This window comes from Mustela putorius, unplaced genomic scaffold (genome assembly GCF_011764305.1).
Source record: "Mustela putorius furo isolate JIRA1106 unplaced genomic scaffold, ASM1176430v1.1 tig00000596_pilon_pilon_pilon, whole genome shotgun sequence".
Classification (NCBI taxonomy): Eukaryota; Metazoa; Chordata; class Mammalia; order Carnivora; family Mustelidae; genus Mustela; species Mustela putorius.
This window is the reverse complement of record NW_025421428.1, coordinates 13,545,573-13,565,387: the sequence shown is the minus strand read 5'-3', so window position 1 is coordinate 13,565,387 and position 19,815 is coordinate 13,545,573. Positions and strand designations below refer to the sequence as shown.

At 59.8% G+C, this 19,815-nt stretch overlaps 1 protein-coding gene across 2 annotated transcripts; it reads left to right on the top strand.

Moving 5' to 3' along the window:
• The first annotated feature begins 683 nt into the window (after positions 1 to 683).
• Positions 684 to 8,233, top strand: LOC123392794. Of its 2 annotated transcripts, none has more exons than XR_006607471.1 (3): positions 684 to 1,804; positions 4,998 to 6,870; positions 6,972 to 8,233. XR_006607471.1 is itself a non-coding variant. In XM_045082676.1 (3 exons), exon 3 carries the CDS (start codon positions 6,036 to 6,038, stop codon positions 7,029 to 7,031), a length of 996 nt encoding a protein of 331 aa, XP_044938611.1. In that variant the 5' UTR covers positions 684 to 1,438; positions 1,672 to 1,804; positions 4,998 to 6,035; the 3' UTR covers positions 7,032 to 8,233. The 2 variants fall into 2 exon arrangements, 1 of the variants encoding a protein (XP_044938611.1); XM_045082676.1 differs by having other exon boundaries at positions 684 to 1,438; positions 1,672 to 1,804; positions 4,998 to 8,233.
• The last annotated feature ends 11,582 nt before the right edge of the window (positions 8,234 to 19,815 follow it).

Sequence of the window (19,815 nt, the reverse complement as noted above, 5' to 3'; positions counted from 1 at the left end):
CTGCCTTCGGCTCAGGTCATGATCTCAGGGTCCTGGGATCGAGCCCCGCATCGGGCTCTCTGCTCAGCGGGGAGCCTGCTTCCTCCTCTCTCTCTGCCTGCCTCTCTGCCTACTTGTGATCTCTCTCTGTCAAATAAATAAATAAAATCTTTAAAAAAAATAAATAAATAGGTGTAGTTAGGATGGAATTCATATAACAGAAAACCGAACGTTTGAAGCACCTGACTCCGTGGCTTCGAGCGCGTTGACGCTGTCGCGTGGCTGCCATCCTTCTCTTGCTGCAGGACGTTCTTGTGACCCCCAGAAAGACCCCGAGCCCATTAAGCAGCCCCTCCCCCTCCCTCCTCCCTCCCACCCCAGCACCCACCAGCCTGCGCTCCTCCCCACGAGTGACCACCTCCGGACGCGTCACAGAAGTGGGACTACAGAATGCGGACCTTCGGTCTCATTTCTCTCACCGAGCCCGGTTTTTCGAGATTCCTTTCCTGTAGCATCTATCAGGACTTCATTCCTTTTTTTTTTTTTTTAATATTTTATTTATTTATTTGACAGGGAGGTTACAAGCAGGCAGAAAGGTAGGCAGAGAGAGGGGGGGGAGCAGGCTCCCCACTGAGCAGAGAGCCCGATGCGGGGCTCGATACCAGGACCCTGGGATCATGACCTGTACAGAAGACAGAGGCTTAACCCACTGAGCCGCCCAGGTGCCCCTGGACTTCATTCCTTTTTATGGCTGAATCGTATTCCATTGTGTGGACAGACGGCGTCTCGTTTGTTTGTTGATGGACGTTTGGGCTGCTTCCCCCCGTCAGCCTCTGAGAAGCTGCTGCTGTGAACCTGTGTGCACGGGGACGAGATTCATGAGCCCCACGAGACCAAGGCCGGTTGTGTGTAGCGCCCGGGGCGGGACCCCCGTGATGGGGCCTCAGGATGAGACGCGGTGTGAGCGCAGCCGCTGGTCAGCCTCCGCTTGGACATGTGTGTGGGACACACGGGGGTGCAGCCCGTGGGGTCGGCTCCTCCTGGAAGGACCCAGAAGCTTGGTCCCCAGCATCAGCTCTCCAGCCCCACGGGGCGCCGCCTCCTCCTGCAAAGCCACGTCCCGCTGTGTGTTTTTCAGGATGCTTTCCCCTGGCCCAAGGTGCTGACCCCTCGTGAGTAAATTTACTGGATGTGTTCCCTCCCGTCACCTCCCTTCCAGAAACTCACGGAAATTCAAGGCAGACGCTGAGGACGGGTTTGTTGAAAACTCGGCCGGCGCGTGCATTGTGGATCGTGCTCCTGTCCCTGCTGCCGAGATCTGGATTCGGGGCCCGAAGATCATTCCCTGTGCTTTGGTCCCTCTCCGGGCGGCGCTTCCCGCTTTCGGTCCCCGTCCCCACCAGAGACCGAGGGAGGGGGCCTCCCCCCTCCCTGCCGGGGAAGCCCAGCTCCCACTCAGGTCCTGCAGGGTCCGGGCTGGCTGAGAGCGGGGAGGGCTGCACAGGGCTGAGTATGGGTTTGCATCTCATTGGTTTCTTGCAGGTGTAAAGTCCTTCTGGAAGGCGGGCGTCCCTGTGGTTTCCTGAAGGGGTGGGGGCGGGGGCGGGGGTGTCCCGGGTCGGGGCGGCGGGCACCGGGGTCCTTGGTGTGTTGACCCTCCAGCCGGCTCACAGGCTGCCTCCTGGGGTGCAGGAGGAACGATGTCCCTGTCCTGACCCCGTGGCTGCCCCCGTCGTCTGGAAAGGGAGCTCCGACGCTGACATCCTGAATGAGCAGCTCCGGCCACAGAACGCCGCCATCGGACGAACGTGTTTGCTATCAAGAAGTAAGCGGATGAGATGACAGAGGGTGGGGACAGCCGGCAGGAGGGACCAAGGACATCAAGGTGTGTGTGCGTGTGCGGCGCAGAGTGGGGCAGGGACCCGTCCTCGGGATGAATGTGACCGTGCGTGCGTGCAGCAGCCTTACGGGCTCTCCTGGGCCCACCGAGGGACACCCCCGGCTCCCTCTCAGGCTGCGCGTCACCGCGGATGACAGCTCCTCTCTGCTGCCACCCCCCTCGGCACAGACACAGCCCTGACACCGGGCCGCTCTCCCGTGGAGTCAAGGGGCAGTGCACGCCAACTTGCAGGCTACTGGGGAGCCCCCTCCAACCAGAGAAGTGGAAGGGGAGACACGTATGTGCAGTGGATGGTCGCGAGGCTACGCCAGTCGGGCTGGATCCTCCCGTGCGTCCCTTAGAGGATGCGGCTCTGAGGGGGACGACAAGGTCAGACCCAGCAGTCAGTGCCCGACCCCAGGTCCCTGAGCAGGAGCCGAGCAGTGAGGCCATGGGACCCAGGTGACCCGTGAGCATGTGAGGCACGGCTACAGGCAAGTGGTCTGGCTCCTCGGAGCCCCTGGAAAGTGGGGCTGGGGACAGATCAGCTTTCAGGATTGCCATGGGGGGGGGGTCATGAGAGCCCAGGGGTACAGGGCCTGCAGCAGGCGGAACTTCCTTCCTCCAGAGAGCTCCCCAAGGCCCTTGGATCGTCCTGAGGCCTGGGTGACCCTTTCCCCAGGCCGTCTTGAGAGAGGCATTGGGTCCCGTAAGCAGGGACTGAGACGGGCATAGGTTCGGCCCAGAATCCTCCTCCAGTTCCTGGAGACGGGACTGAAATCACCAGCCAGAGCCTCGCTGCCCAGGGCTCGTGGTCAGCACGAGTGGCTCTGTCGCAGCACTGCCCACGGCACAAACACGGGCTGTCCTCACATGTCCCCCCGGGGCTCTAAACGTGGCCCAGGCTGTGGGCAGGAGCCGGGCTTGCACGAAGGAGCCCTTACCTGCAGGATCCTTGGAGGGAACCAGACTCACAGAGTCCGGCCGCGAACCCACACTCACGTTGCCTGGTCATGGACTTGCCCTGGTGACCTGACTCGAGCCTGGGGGGTGTAGTGTCCCTATCCCCAGGCTCAAGGTGGTGCCCGCCTTCCCAGTGGGGCCATTGACTGATCTGCCAGGAATGGGGCAGACCCAGGGAAGTAGCTTCAGAGGCTGCGGATAAAAATCCACCTCAGAGGGGCTCAGCACACCTGCCTGACCGCGGGGAGCTGCTGTCCCCACGGTGCGGAGCAGGTAGGCCCTCACAGGGGACCAGCCACGTGAGGCTGTTGACAAAGACTTCCCACGTCTTGGGGCCGAGGAGATGTAGACCTGGACCCTGAGGTTATGCCCTTGGATTCACAGCTGGGGCCCAAGCAAGCCCCCTCTTCTTCTAGGGGTCGACTTTCCCCTTCCCTGCCCCTGGGCTGGACCAGATTCCTGATCTGGGGGAGTTCAAGGAATAGTTCAGTGGTAGACCAGGGACCTCGACAGCAAGAGAATCAGTCGCCTTCAAGGAGGGACAAGGCAGGAGGTGGAGCCAGCTCAGTGGGGGCCAGCGACTACCCCCCCAAGCTAAGTGGGGCAGGAGGCCAGCCATCAGGCTCCCTGAGGAGCTCTGAGGCTTCCCAGAGGAAGGCGTTGTGTCCTCGGGCTCCCGGCTCCCAGGAGCGCAGCTGGGGATGACCCCCCCTCGTAGCCCCCATCCGCCGGGGGTGCTGGGGTCCCGTCCACGCTGCCCCGTCCACATCTTCGCCCTTGTTCTCTGCAGAGGAGATGCACGGAGGGCAGGAGAGGGAGCCGTGGGTGGACAGCCGGCGTGGCGAGTGGGGCGCACACTCACGGGGCTGGGGGTTCCTGCTTCCGAGGAAGCCGGGGCAGGACTCCAGGCTGAGCCACGGGGGAGCTGGGGCCTGGTGGACGCTGGGTCCCTCCCTGGCTGAGGGATGTCATGGATCCCCCCCAGCTCTCTCTGTCCCTTGTTTAGCACCTCAGTCCACGCAGGGTAGCCGCTCCGACAAGGCAGGATCGAAGGTCAAGTCCAAAGACAGCAAGTGGCCAAGACACAGAACAGTGGGGGTGTCGGTGGAGACAAGAGGGTGCGGCGGCCAAGACACAGAACAGTGGGGGTGTCGGTGGAGACAAGAGGGTGCGGCGGCCAAGACACAGAACAGTGGGGGTGTCGGTGGAGACAAGAGGGTGTGGTGGCCAATGCTGTAGAGGGTCTGGGCCTCGGCCTTGGGGCACTTGGTGTGGCGCGGCTCTGCCGTCCCGTGGATGCCCGTGCGCCGCACGCCCTCGTGCACCTGCTGCTGGGGGAGCGCCTGCCCCCTCCTCCCCGCGGAGGGCTCTCTCCTCCCCCAGCCGTGCCTCCTCCCGTGCCAGCCGGCGGCTGCCAGCCATGCAGCCTGGGAGCCTGGACATCCTGACGACCCCCTGCCCTGGGGACAGAGCGGTGCGGGTGGGACGTGGTCTCCCAGTGGGCCTGAGGTCAAGGCCCCCACGGCGCTCCCTCCCCTCCTTCGGGCTCATTGTGCCACGTCCTCCCTCAGGCTCCCCGGGCCCAGGCCCCCCTCTGCTGGGGGGCACCCTCGGCCCAGGCTGCACGCGCTGGGACCGGGAGCAGGTCGTCTGGACCTTCTGGCCTCGCGCTTCCCTGCCTGTGCTACGGGCACCGGCGGGCCTCCCAGGGTGGTCCGAGGACACCCAGCGCAGGGAGGTGCAGGGCCCTGCACGGGAGATGCCTCGGGATCCCCGAGCGAGCGCACAGGCCTCGCACAGTGCTCCGGGCTTGTGGGGGGCCCAGCGCCGGAGGCAGGCGTCCCGCCACGGGGCAAGGGGAGTCCTGGCGAGGGCGGCCGTGGCGGGGGAGGCCCCTGAAGGTTCCCAGAAGAGGCAGGAGACAGCAAGACGACCGGACAGAGCTTCCCAAGGAGGGCGACGCAAGGCTCAGAGGACCTCCGAGGCCCGTGGGGAAACTCAGAGGCCCTGGGGATGTTGGCCGCGAAGCCGTCCCTGGGGCCGAACAGTTGTGTCCCAAACCCCCAGTCCACACTGCCTGAGGCACTCTTTGTTGCATCGAGGAACCAGGGCCGGGGGCCAGGAGGACTCCCAGGGCGTCAGGTCGAGCCGATCCTGACTTTGCCTCCCTTTTCAGGACTCGCTGTGTCCCGAGGCAGGGCGAAGCCTCGTTCTGTCACTCTGGGTGCGGCCGGCCCCGTGGTCCGGAGCGGATTCCTGGTGCCCATCCCGCTGCTCAGCCTGAGCACTGTCCCCCGTCAGCTCCCACAGTGACCGTGAGTGCCACGGGGACAGGGAGCCCGTGGTTGGGGGCTGCTCCCGGATGAAGCCGCCGTGCTCAGTTCCCAGCTGGGGGCCCAGATCCTCTGCTGGCGAGGGAGGGGGGAGGGAGTCGGGCTGGGGGAGGGGGAGGGGAGGAGGGAGGGAAAGAAGAGGAAGGTCTGGAGGGCGGGACGGACGGACTGACGGACGGACGGACGGACGGAATCTGGGAGGGAGGCCGGGAACGCACAGAAGTGCGGCGCATCCATCAGGAGTCCTGCTTGGAGGGAGGTCCGAGGGCGTCCCAGCCCGGACCCTGGACGGTGGCTCCGGGCACGTGCATCTGTGCCTCCCCGTCCTGCCCTTCCTTCTCCTGGGCCCTCTGTCATCCTGGATCCTGTCCGCCGCCGCCTCCCACCATTCTGAGTGTTCCCAGGAGCAGGGGGGCAGGAGGGCGTCTCAGGAGGGGCTTCCCGCGTCCCGTGCCCCGGACGACGCTGGGACAGGAGCTCCAGGACGCGCTCTCCTGAGGACGGGACCGAGGATGGCATCCATGTCCTTGGGCATGAGCGCGGTTCCATTCCCAGCTGGCCCCACTGTCTCTCCGTGCTCTCTCCCTTCGGGCGTGAGCCGCCGCGCCGGAGTTTCCGGGCTGAGTCCCAGGTCGAGCACTGCTAGGTGCTGGGTGCCCCTGCGGCCTGGGAAGGGCGCTGCCCACCGTTGTCCCAGACAGGGGTGCCCGTCCCCTTCTCTCCGGGGACCTGCCCTGGACCTCCGTGTCCTCCCGTTCTCCCCAGGGCTGCTGGTCCCCGGGCCAGACACCTGCCGGTCTGGGGGGTAGGAGGACCTGCGCTGCCTCCAGAGGGTTTCCTGGGCCAGAAGCCTCCCCCGGGAGCTCCCGCATCCCTGACGCATGCTCCCCCCGTGCCTATCTGCCGCCATCCCCCACCCCCGGCTTGCATGCTTTTGGTCTGTGTTGTTGTGGGACCCAGTGACGTGGAGCCTGGTTGGGACCGGAGGCCGGGGAAAGCTTTCTCTGGCCTTGGGTGGTGAGCGATGCATTGGCCGTGTGTGGTGTGTCTTCCAGCTCTCTGCCTTGCCCTGGTGTGTGCGGGCCCAGGAGGAAGCAGCCGTGTGGTGTCTGGGGTCAGGCCGGGGTGTCCCCGCGGGAACAGGGGTCTCGGCCCCGACATTGGGCCCCTATCCACTCAAGGGGCCTCCTAGCGTGTGCCACACTTGCCACGCCGGCTCTCCACCCACGGCTCCCTCTCCTGCCCTCCGTGCATCTCCTGTGCAGAGAACATGGACGAAGATGTGGACGGGACAGCGTGGACGGGACCCCAGCACCCCTGGCGGATGGGGGCTGCGAGGGTGGGGTCATCCCCAGCTGTGCTCCCGTGAGCCAGGAGGCCGAGGGCACAACGCCTTCCTCGGCACAGGAAGATCTCACGTGGCGGCCGTGGGTCCTCCAGGCTCTGAGCGGGAAATGGAGCTGCCGGATCCGTCCAGGGATGGAAGCACCAGCCCGGCTCGCCATCCCTGCGGGCACAAGGCTCCTCCTTCCTGGCTGCTGCCCGTTTGGGCGGGTTCTCCTTCTCGTGAGCAGGGAGGGCCAGGCCGTCATGCCATCTCAGGGACAGTTTTCCTGGGAGGTCCACCTTCCAACTGCCTAAGGGGGGATCGAGCCCCAGATCTGTGCACTATCCAGAACTGGAAGAAGGAAAATCCGTTCTTCATTTCAGTCGTTGGTAAGGGACTGGCTTCTTCCTATGGTTACTATACTTTGATTTTGGGAAATCTCTGCCGCTCTGAGGTCTTGAAAATGTTCACCTCATGTTCTCTGCTGCAGAGCTTCTTGAATAATCTCTTGTTTATATGTAAACCGTCCGGAAGTGACTTTGGTTGGTAAGACCACTCTGGGAAAAGAATGGACCTTCCCGAAAACACTAAGGTGGCTCTCCTATATGATCGCGATACTGGGTAGTCATTTTCGGGAAATGAAGTCAATATCTTGAAATACAACCTGCACCCTCCCACCCGCTCTCCAGAGAAGGGCAGCCGCCCTTAGCATGGGACACCTGCGTGGGAAGTCGTGGGCAACCCTTCTCTTGAGGCAGGTGCCTCCCTGGACAAGGGCCTGGCCCAGGGCTGGGAGGTCTCCGCAGCAGCACATTCAATCTTCTGGATACTAGAAAGAGACTGAGTACAGCAGCAGGCCAGTGAGGGGCAGGACACACAACTCCAAATATGGCACCTTAATACATGAAATACAGAAGTTGAACGAACTTTTGCAGAGAGCACAGGCAGGAAGTTCCCTGTGATCCCCAGCCATCAGCCCGTCTATCCGGAAGCAGGTCAGAATGTCCCATGAGGATCTTTAATCCCTGGACCACAGGGAGGACAGTGCTGTCACCAGAGCCAAGGAATATAGGGCCCCCAAGGCTGTATGCACAAACCTGCTGAAATTCACCCTTATCTCCTAGTTACTTCTGTGCCATTTACCAGCCCTCAACTAAAGCCTAATGTTTGTCCATTCTTCACATGTCCATTGCTTCTTTGTCTAAAAGGTAGACACCTCTCCTGATCTCCATGGTCTTGGGAGTGAGGCTCCCACAAATTAATCAAGACGCTTTGCCTGCTTTTCACCTGTTCACCTGTTTTTGTCCATTTCCAGACCCAGAGAAGGGACTTAAGAGGGTGGAGGAAAACTTTCTCCTCTCCTGCAGCACTGGTGGGGAGCTGGGTGGGGGAAAACCCACCCCGTCTTCCTGGCCTTGGGTAAAACCGACCTCTGCTGGGAAGCAGCACAGGGCAGTGCACGGCTGGGGGAGCCACAGAGAGGCAGGCGGAACATGTAGGAGCTTTCTGACCCTCAGGCACAGGATTTGACTCCATTGACAAGTCCAGGCTGCGACGGTACTATTATAGTGAAAGCATCCTGAAACCAGACCTTCCCCACGCCAGGCTTCATGATTGCTGCTCCTTGTAGTTGCTACCCTTGACTTAGTGGCTTTTCTGAACTAACTTTGTCATGTCTGTGTTCTTGTGTGCGGCCCCTGAGGGCAATGACTGTAAAGTTTTTCCGGCGAGATAAACACAACACCAGGCGAAGTGGGTGTAGGGCAAGGTTTATTTATTTATTTATTTATTAGATTTTATTTATTTATTTGACAGACAGAGATCACAAGTAGGCAGAGAGGCAGGTAGAGAGAGCGGGGTGGGGGGTGGGGGGGACAGGCTTCCTGCTGAGCAGAGAGTCAGATGTTGGGCTCAATCCCAGGACCCTGGGATCATGACCTGAGCCGAAGGCAGAGGCTTTAACCCACTGAGCCACCCAAGCGTCCCTAAGGCAAGGTTTATTAAAGGTTCTCTCCGGTGAAGTTTCAGGGCCCAGGTGAAGGGGAGCCAGGAAAGCTGCGCCGGGAGGAGGTGGGCACCCGCGGGCGAGGTTCCACAACTCAGGAAAGCAGAGTGGGGAAGTCGCGCCCAGGGCAGGGAGGAGGGGGCTTTTAAGGGGTCTTGGGGGGGACTCGGGGGTCTTTTGGCAAGTTTCCTTTATTCGGATATCTCGCCTGCTCGTCGGGGTCCCATTGGTCCACAGGAGCCTGGGGCGGGGGTCTCAGATTCCTGCTTGAGTCTTTGTTCTCCGAGTTCAGGTCTGGTGGCGGGGACTTTCGCCATCTTAAGTAGCCCTTTCCGCCAGCCCGACAGTGACCATGTGTGTCACTGCACAAACTGGCTGGCTGTGACCCACAGCCGTTGGCCGACACAAGGGGCACAAGACAGACAGGAAGCAGGGGAGAGGGAGTGGTCCTGGCAGAGGGCACAGTGCATGCAAAACCTCGGAGTCGGGCCTGTACAGTGCGTGCAGGACGGCCGCAGCCCCCTGGGTGGGACACAGGGTGGAGGGCCGCGGTGGGAGAGGTGAGCTGGAGAGGACGGGCGGGCGGGAGCAGAGCACAGAGGGGCTCCTAGGTTATGTTCCGGGGAACCGCTGCGGCTCCAGGAGGAGAATGGGCTCTGTGCAGCGGGGGCCAGGGAGACAGCATGGAAACTGCCTGAAAGATGAGGGAGCCTCACCTAGAGCAGGGCAGGGAGCCCGCAGAGCTACTCTGTGGGAACAGGGAGGTAGGGAGAGGCAGGAGAGGAAGACTTGTTCCCAGCAGTGTGGGGGGAGGGGGAGGACGCAGGGAAGATTGCCAGGCGTCCTGCTGCGGCGGGGGGAGGTGACACCTTTCACTAAATCTGGGTCTTGAGAGCAGCAGCTGGCCAGGAGCTGGGGGTCATTGTGGGACACACAGGTGAGCCCCGAGCCAGAAGGTGGGACATCAGAAGAGAGGTTGAAGCTAAAACCAGACGGGTGGGGGTCAGACCCACCCAGGTGACCCCGTCAAGTCCACAGAAGCAGCCTGGCTGCTCTGGGCAGCCCCGAGGGGAAGAGGATGAGGCCCCGGTCAGCGACGCATTGCCCAGGTGCAGCGTGAGCCTGCCCAGCAGCCCCTGTCCCCCAGCTCACAGCCAGTGCCCCGGGCTGTGACCCTGCCCTCACCCCACTTACCTGGCCCCTGCTCGTCTGATCCCTAGAATCATGCTTCTGAGGCTCGGGAAGCCAGGGCTGTGGAAAGAGCCATCACAGGCCACTGCTGAGGAGGGGGGACCTGGGAGGGCTGTGCACCCATCCCCAGAGAAGCAGGAGCTGGGGCCCGTGCGGGGAGCCCAGTGTGCCTGGCGCAGCTGCCGGGGCTTGGGCGGGACCAGGAGGAATTAACCCCAGCGCAGGGGTGACAAATCACACCCACGGGGTGGCAGGAGGGCTGTCACTGTGGACAGCGCCGTGTGACCTCCCGCGGTGGCCAAAGTGGGACCCTATATGTGGACAGTGCAGCCGAGGCTGCTCCAGGGAGCAAATCCTGGCCATGTCCCCATCCTCCAGCCATGGGCCTTTACTCCATAGTTCTAGAACCTTCTCTATGTGGAAGCTAAGAGCATGGCAGGCCCGCTGGCCTTCCGCACTCCCCAGCACATGGCTCCCCATATGTAAGTGGGAAGGACAGCTCACTCACAAGGGGGGCCTCAGTGCGAGGGTCGGGGCGGAGGGACAGCTCATCAGGCTGTGTCACCACTGTGGGGGCGCTGGGGTGGGGGACAGCTCTGCCGTTGCTGCTTGGAAGGTCCAGACGGCGGCACACGTTTCTTGCCCAAAGAGGACCAAGACTAGTGTTATCAGGAGGAAGGCCACAGTGCAAAGGGAGCAGCATTTTGTTTTTCCTGCGAAGCAGCAGAGGGACCCGGGTCCCTCCACTCTGCTCCTGGCAGCCTGCCCACTTCCCTCCTGTGGGCTGCATGTCGGCTCCCATCGAGGCTGCCTCCTGCTGGCAGGTGGCTGGAGCCTTCTGCCGGAATCGAATCGGGACGACCTGATCCACGACTGGCTTCCCTCCTGCTCACAGGGAGAGGGCGGGCGGCTCCGTGTTCCCAGCACATGGCCCGGGGTTCCCCACGGATCCCGGAGTTCGGCGGGCCTCCCTAGGGCCTCTTTCCCCCGAGCCCGCCCCTACCTTGCAGTCTGAATGCCCTTGCCCAAACGAGCACTAGAGGACGGCACCGAAGACGCGACCACCGCAAACACGCTCGCGCCCTGCAGCCTGGCCCCAGAGCACACGGGCGAGCGCCGCCACGGCTGAAGGGGCAAGTGTCCACTCAACGGCTGCACTTGGAGTTTCCAAAATCCTACTTCAGTGTCGTGAGGGACGCGGTCAGTGAGGGGTGGGATCACGAGACAACAGCTGGTACAGGAGGCTAGGACGAGCACAAGCCAGCGAGACCGCCCGAGGGCACGACAGTTTTATTTCTTCATTGGGGGGGGGGGTGGAGAGAGCACAAGTGGGAGGAGGGGCCGAGGCCGAGGGAGACGCAGGCTCCCCACCGAGCAGGGAGCCCAGCCTGGGGCCCCATCCCAGGACCCCGAGATCATGACCTGACCCGAAGGCAGACACTTACCCTAATGAGCCAACCAAGTGCCCCCGGAAAGCTTTTAGAAGAAAACAAAGGACTACATTTCTGTCACCGGGGCAAGCAGAGATTTCTTACACATGACACCGAAGCACAGAGAATACATAGAGTTCATAAAAATTCAAACTTTTGCAGTCAAAAACCTCATGATGAAAATTCAAAGACAGGCAACAAATGAGGAAAAAAAAAAAAACATTTGCAAACCAGCCCTCTAATGAGGACCAGGTATCCCAAATTAAGGAATTCTTAAAATTCAACAAAGAAGACGAGTCCTCGTCTTGGTGCGTCCATGGTGCGTCCATACAGTGGAATGACTCAGCAAGAAAACAAGCATGGGGAGCCCGCTCCGGCACGGCGGGACCTTGAAAACACGCTCTCACAGACAGAGGAGGCAGCTGCGACAGGTCACGTGGTCGAAGACTCCATCGATATGAAAAGTCCAGGAAAGGGGAAGCTCCAGGGACAGAAAGTGGTCGCCTGGGGTGGGTTGGAACAGGGAGTGTTGGAGCAGGTGGGCACCGGGGAATTCTGGGGAACATTCCACGATTCAGGACACAGCTCTGTGAACTGCCTACAAATGAGGGAGCAGCGCCGTTCGAAGAGGTGCTAGTTATGGCGTGCAAATGACACCCTGATAAAGCTATGACAATAAGGTCATCCTGGGGCTCCTGGATGACTCAGTAGGTTACGCGTCCAACTCTTGGTCTCAGCTCAGGTCATGGGCTCAGCAGGAGTCTGCTGAGGATTTTCTCTCCCTCCCTTTCTGCCCTTCCCCCCCTCAAACAAATAATTCTTTAAAAGATACAGTAAGTGCCATCAACAGAACGCTGGCCTCTGAGCTCCGGGAAGAGAAACCCTAGGTTATTCAGAGGCAGGCCCAGTCCAGACGGAGTGGAGGTCAGGCTTGTAATTCTGAGCGACCCCACTGCTCCCTGAGACCGCCGCAGGAGAGGAGCGCCGGAGCCGGAGCCCTGCCATTTCCCAGGACTCCGGGGCACGGCACTGTCTGTGCTCCAGGGTGCAGGGTCTGAGGGTGAAGGAGCTGAGGACGTCGTGGGAGCCGCCCACAAAGCAGCCTGGTCGCCCCACACCCGGCTGACCGCCTGCCGCCTTGCCCGCCCTCTCCACGGCCCTCCAGGTCCCCTTCCTGCCTCTCTCTCTCAGACTGGCTCCCTCGCTCAGCCCCTTGCCCTCCCGCTCTCCCCTCACATGCCCAGCTGATCACGGGGGAGCCGTCCCCCAAACTGGTCCTCTCTTGGCACGCCTGCCTCCCTCATCTTCACACCCCGGGGGGCTCTCCATTCATGTCTCCAAGGTCACCTTCTCACCTGGCTCCCTGTGGCAGCTGTCCCTCCCAGTCCCAGGCCTTCTGGTACTTACCAAGTCTTTAAAAACACTGGTGGAGTAAAGGGATAAGGGCTGTAGGGAATCCGAGAAGGGGGATCGTTCCCCAGCGTTCTCAAAAAGACCTGAACTCAGTCTTCAGGTCTGCATGGGGTCAGTCATGAGCCAGAAGTGGCGGGAACCACAGGGCTGTGGGGACCAGCAGCAGAGCCCTTGGTCCTCAAGAGTCCCAGAGCAGGTAGCACGCTGGTCCCTGCAGCCTGAGGTCAACCTGGACAGCGCAGGACACTGCGAAATGGGGTTCTGGGGTGAACGGTCTGGAAAGAGTTCTTGAGATGTCGTAGGCTCAAGAAAGGTAGTTTTATTAAAGCTCGGGGACAGGCCCCGAGGGCAGAAAGAGCTGCACTGTGGTCACGAGGAGAGACTGATTCTATAGTTTTAGGTGAGGGGCACCTTAGGACGAGGGTGAGTCTGTAAGGAATTTGGAAGCAAGGTTCCCAGGACCTGGAGGGACGAGCTCCGGCTAGGAAGAGCTCACCGCCTCGGGTCCAGTAAAACCTGTCGTGAGACCCTTCAGATGTACATCCTCGGGTCATATGCTTAGGGGATGACCGACAACACATATCTCCAAGGGGACTTTTACAGCATCCTGGGGGTCGGGCTAGTGTCAAACTAAGGCTGCCTTCCGCCTCTAGCGAACATGTCCACTGGGGCGGCTCAGGTCCCAGAGGAAGGTCGCTCTGCCTGTCCTAAGGACTTGTCAATGGGTGTAAGTTGTAAGGAAGTTTGATTTTTTTTTTCTCTATTTCTTTTGCTTTGGGTTCCACAGCAAGTTCCTGGGGCATGAGGACCTCGTGGGCAGATGCGTGAAGTCCTCGCCCTGACTGCAGCCCCCACCCCAGGGGTGTACGTGGGTCATGACTATTCCCGTGTGGTTTGCTGTATCAATGCCGTGAATCCATTTTTTTTTAAAAGATTTTATTTATTTATTTGACAGAGAGAGATCACAAGTAGGCAGAGAGAGAGAGGAGGAAGCAGGCTCCCCGCTGAGCAGAGAGCCCGATGCGGGACTCGATCCCAGGACCCTGAGATCATGACCTGAGCCGAAGGCAGCGGCGTAACCCACGGAGCCCCCCGGGCGCCCGTGTGAATGCATTTTTGGAGGAGAAAAGGGACAAAGGGCCATAAAGGAGGCTGAGGGCACAAGCAGGAGGCAGGAGCTGCTGCTGAAAGGACCTGGACCCCGGGGTCCACTGGGGGGGGGTCCTTCCTGCCTTGTGACCCAGAGGGTGACCCAGAGCTCCCTCAACCAGTTTTCCACCAGTAAATGAGAGGCCCACTCACCACCCAGCTTTCCTGAGGGTCAGGGGCAGGAGCAGAGCCCTGGCTCACAGTAAACACTAATGAGGGGGGAGTATTTGGGGGCACAGCGAGCCTGAGCACCACAACCCATGACAGCTACACCCAGACATGCTCCAGGGCCGCGCCCTTGTCCCCCATGCTGGGGGGGTGCTGCTCTCTGCGATGCTCCCCCTCACCCTCAAACACCTGTCGGCCCAGGGCGGAGACACGCGCAGTCCTGGACCTCAGAGCACTGCGGGGGCGGCCCCCACCGCACCGCCTGGCCGTCGGCCCACCACGCCCTGGCCGCAGGGACGCTCGCGCGGCCTGAGCACCCTAGTGCAGGGAGAGGCAGCGGCGGGTGCAGAGGGCCGCTCGCAGGGGCCCCAATCTCCGAGGGACCGGGATCCGGACCTCGGACCTCGGGGACGCCCAGCCTGCCTGGTCCGGGGAAGCTCCCGACTGCCCGTCGCGGCCCGAGGCTATGGGAGCCCCTGCCCGGCCTCGGGCGCGCTGCTCCACATCCAGACCACGGCCCCTCGGGCTCCGGCGGACGCCAGTGACCGGCCAGTGTCCGCGGCGTCTCGGCCTCGGCCCCGCGACCCTGGCGACCTCCTCGCATCCTTTTGCCGCCGGCAGGGCCCCTGCCTCTCCGCGACCTTCCCCTCGGCTTCCCGGGCGCGGACGGGGGCGGCTGCGGTGGGCCCGACTCCCCACCGCCCGACGGAGCGAGGGGAGCAAGAACCAGGGCCTGGAGAGGAAACCCTTGGTCCCGGACGACCCACCGGGTGGAGAGGCGGGCGTTCCCAGACCCGCACGGTCCAGGCCGGTCCCAGCAAGCCCGGCCCCGCCCCCGGGCTCGACCCCGCCCCGCCCCGCCCCTGATCTCGGCCCCGCCCCTGGCCCTGTCTGTGAGCACCAAGCCCGGTCCCAGGTGGAACTCAGAGCCCAGACCCCTGCTCCGCCCACCACCGTCATGGTGGAACCAGGCGTGGGCGGGACCGTGCCGCCCTCCGCCCGCAGAACGCTACCCCCCACCCCTGGCAGCCCCCTGCGATCCCACCCAACGTGGGTTCCCCATCTCCCAGATCGTAGGACCCCTCCGTGGCCTATGGATGCTGACTGAGTGCCCCTAGGTGCCTAAGCGGCTGCGCCCCAAGAAGTCTGGGCCGTGACATGGTGTCCCTCTTGTGTGTGTGTGTGGGGGGGTGGGGGTTGCAGGAAGGGACATTCTGAGGACGGGCAGGATAACCACCATAGCCCACTCCTCTCCAGAGCACTGTTCCAGAGGCTTCCTCCCAGTCTGCAGAGCAATGTGGTAGGAGCTCCTGGGATTCTCCTGCCACAGGTGAGGAAGCTGCGACTCAGGGAGCGGAGGCACACCTGAGGGAGGAGGACTCACCTGCCCTCCTGCCTTGCTCAGTCCCAGAACTCCCTGATTCCTTATTCCCCGCGCTACTCAGCTCAGCCAGGATCTTTCCTACCAGAATGTCACCTCCCCTGTGCTCCGTCAGGGAGCAGAGCCCTCCGGAAGCCCAGGGTTCTGGGCCTGACGCTCCTCTTTCTCACTCTCTGCCCCTGTCCCCTCCCTGTCTCCAGGCAGATGATGACATTCCCCCTGGCTTTAGCAGACGACACCTCCCTAAGGCTCTCCAGTACTGTAGGGACAGCTGCACACAGCCTCAGCTGGTCTGTGCTGTGTCCCCAGCGGCCCCCCCTTCCCCAGCTCTAAGGCAAGAAGGGAACATGCAAAGGAGCAGCCCTCCAGCTGTGGCTCGCGAGGGAAACTGGGACACCAACGCGACTCGGACACAGGGGGACAGGGTCGCTGGTCATCTGGAGGCTGCTGCGGCAAGCAGACGAGATGCTAAAATACCCAAATGCCACCAAAGGGTGACCCCAGACTCACAAGTGTCATCGCAGGAGGAACACACAATGAGAAAAAGCGGGGACAGAAGAGATGGCGGCCGGTGCCTTTAATAGCGAGGCAGGGGAAAAGAAAGTCACGGTGAGTGCAGGGGAGCACACAAAGGGTCACAGCAGAATGATTAGTTTGATGGAACTAGAAAGCTCAACAATTGATGCGAACAGAAATCAGGATCTAGGATGGCAAGTGTAAGCCCGAAATGTATGGATGATCCCAAGTGTGAAGAGCTTCGATTGTCCTGGTAGGAGATAAAGAGGCGTCGATCGTGTGACATGCATTTTAAAGAAAAATAACTACCTGACAGCTTGAAAAACATTAGCAAGGAGCCAGAATATTATAGGAGAAGGTCCATCAAGAAAATCAGGTGTGTGGGGCGCCTGGGGGGCTCAGGTCTGGATCTCCACATGGGCTCTGTACTCCGCGGGGCGTCTGCTTGAGATTCTCTCTCCCTCTGGTCCTCCCCTTTCCGATACATAAATAAAATCTGTGGTTTTCTGGAAAAGGCATAGCTCGGGAGACCTGAAGAGCTCAGAGCTCATCAATCACCTCCCTGGCTGGGGAGGAGGGAGGGACAGGCAGAGCACCTGGGATCCTGGGGGGCAGTGAAACTCCTCTGTCTGATGCCGTCTGGCACCCAAACCCATGGGGTGTACAACACCAAGAGGGACCCCTCATGGAAACCACGGACTTCATGTAACGTGAGCGCACCGAGAGTGTCTCCCATGTCGAATATGACAAGTGCCCCACACGAAGACAGGAGGTCAGCGCTAGGAAAAGTTGTGCTGGAGGGAGGGGCGCAGCCGGCGAAATGTCCGGTGTGCTCAGTCCTTCTGGGCGTCTCAGACTGCTCTGAAGACATAAAACCCATTGAAGCAAAGAGGCAGTAGACACAGAGCATTGGAACAGAAAGGCTGATTGAACCCATGTTACGGGTCGAGTAATGCCCCCCACAAAATACAGCTTGATGTCCTAACCCCTGGCACCCGTGAACACGACTCGAAGTGGACTAGGGGCTTTGTGGGTGCAGTCAAGACACAAATTAACGTGAGGTCATAGCGGAGTCGAGTCGCTCATGACCCAGGATGACTGATGGGCTCACCAGCAGGGGAGAGAAGCGCAGAGGACGGCAGCCGCAGAGAGACGGAGCAGGGAAGCTGCGAGCCCAGGAAGGCTGAGGGCGGGCGGCCACCGCCGGGTGCTGGGAGAGGCAGGGAGGCTTCTTCTACCCCGAATCTCAGAAGGACCGAGGCTCTGCCGGCACCGGCATCCCAGACTTCCAGCCTCCAGGACTGGAGAGAGCAAATTTCCGTTGTTTTCAGCCACTCGGCTCTGGTGCTTGGCTACGACAGTCCTCAGACGCTAATGCAACCCCACCACCGAGTGTGCTGTGCCTGACACACGCGGAGAGTCCTGGTCCTCTTATCTGGCATCTCATCCACATCCGTAACACACGAAATCTGCCCGGCCGTTGTGTACACCCTCCACCGCCTATCCCTGCATGAAAAACACCCGTCCCCTCCATGAAGTCCCCTGGTGCCCCGTGTCCAGACGAGCACCGCCACCTCCCTCCGTGGCAGCCCCTGTCTGGGATCAGTCACCACAGAGGGGTATCGCCCCCGCTTGGCTAGGGCCCGTGGAATCCGACTGCCTGTGCCCTCCCGGGTCTGGTCTCCCACTCAGCGTGGCGTCCTGGAGACTCATCTGCGTTCCTCAAGCGCGTGCGACCCATTGCGTCTCTGAGCTGAGGAGTTCTCCAGTCAGGGAACGTCCCACTTCGCTTGCCTGCCCTTCTCTTGGTGGACATCCGAATTGTCTCCGGTCTGGGGCTTTATCAAGAAAGCCGATCGAAACATTCCTATACAAGTCTTTGTGCGGACATGTGTTTTCAGGTCTCTTGGGCAAATACGGGGGAGTGGAACTGAGGGTTTCCAGGGTGGGTGTGTGTGAACTTGCCCAGAAAGTGCCAGTCATTCTCCGGAGCGCTTGTACCATTTTGCCTCCATTCTTTGCAAATGCCCACAACAACGTTTCGAACGATCCACCAGTAAGCCATAAAAGAAGCTCAACACACTCCCCAGAGTTAAAATTATGCACTTGCTCTATGCTTGCTGTGAAACTATACATCCAGAAACACACAACTAAAAGATTGCAACAGGAATCACAACCGACTCTTGGAAGTTTTAAAATTTCTTTTAAATAATTCTGAGTTAAAGAGAAAATAAAGCAGACTGTTTAGAAAGGAATGACAATGTGGACGAACCAACCAACAACAGGGTAGAGGCTTCTTTCAACAAATAAAATAAAGCAGATAATCCTGGAAACTCACGTAAAAAGATCAGAAAGGTGGAGAAAGAAAGCACAAAGAAACAGCATTAGCGATAAGACAGCATGATTTTAGATTACAGAGATTGAACGTTACTGTAAAGCTTAAATCCTGTTCTTTTTGCCAACAAATCTGAAAATCAACGTGAGGTAGACAATCCTCCGAGAGAATATAAATGATCACACTTGACTCAGGAAGTAGAACACCGGAATGCGACTCTAGAAGGAACTCATGTGCCACAGAAGGAACCAGAAGAGCCCACCAGGTGTTAGCGCCATCGGTGACAGTAGGCTCCACGGGCTTTCTGAGCAAAAAGAAACCTCGAGATGATTCAGATATCCCAGAGCATAGAAAATAACATTCTGAATTCAGTCTCCCAGACCATCTGGACCACGATAGCACAGTCTGCTGAGAAGACCCCAAACGACCCCCTTAGATGGGTCCTCCGGGTGACTACGGACAGAAGGAAGAAGAAACCAAAATGGCAGAGTGATGCATCACCACCGAGTAGGGCCAGTTCCAGATCTGTGAGGGGAATGAAGCCCAGAAATAAGGATTTTGCATTTACAAGTCATGCACATTAATAATAAAGAGAGAAATTATATGATTCTCACAGTAGACTACAAAAAGATTTGACCCAACTCAAAATCCACTCCTGATTTAGCGGGAAAAACTAGTTTTCATTAAGCAAGACTAGAGGGAAACATTCTCAGCGTAACAAGAGAGGGTGCCAGGCAGCAACCACAGGCAGAGTGTCCTGCGCGGAGTCCCCCGTGACACTCCACTTCAAGTAAGGAAGGCAGTAGGGATGCGCCAGGCCAGCCACGGAGCCCCGCGGAGCACTGTCTGCAGGTGACTCTGGCTGGACACGGCCCGGGGGGCTAGTCCCGAATCGTCATTTCACAGAAGACCAAAGAGTGCAAACTGTGTGGACCAGAGGCCAGGGGGTGTGCAGGGCAGCGTGCTCCGAGCCACGAGAACAGTGGACAAGAGGGAGAGAGAGAAACTGAACCAAAGATGAAAGAAATGGGGAAGCTCCAATTGTTTTTCTTCAATCTCAAGAACTACTTTCTTCATCGTGATTTCTGAAGGAAGTGTTAGGAGGGAGCTGGACAGGTAGGTCGTCAGGCCAGAGTCCACAACAAGAAAATATGGAGTCAGGATGGCTAAGATCAAGCAGCGCTAACATCCCATTTTACGGCTTAGACAGGACCTAACTAACATTCTGCTTTATACCTTTGCAGAAATGACTTCAGCAAAACATCCTGAACTAAGGCAATTAACCACAAGGCATTTGTCCCTATCACAGGCAGGGGGCAGTTAAGACATAAGCCACCAGATGTCAGCAAAAAAGGACCATCAACACATTGACATTAACCTAACAGGGGACAGATATGTGACCAAAGCCCGAATGGCAGGACTCTGCAAGCCCTGACTGCTTAAGATAGTTTTACACAAGAGCTCATAAAACCCCCTAAAGTTAGAAACTCTAGGGGCAGCCCCCTCAGAGCCCCCGCCTCTGGGAGGTTTACACGCTTGCTCAATCTACTTTGCTTTGGTGTCCACCACTCTTCATCAGGTCTGCCTCGTCATTCTCAGAAGCTGCGGGACCAAGAGCTGCGGGCACTAAAGGCAGAGAATTCCTGCAACAGAAGGATCCTGTGTGTTGTGTTCTGTGAGCTCTCGGCTGCTCAGAACGGGGGGCTGGGCACACGCGGAGGATGGTCTGCAGAGATGGGGGCGGAG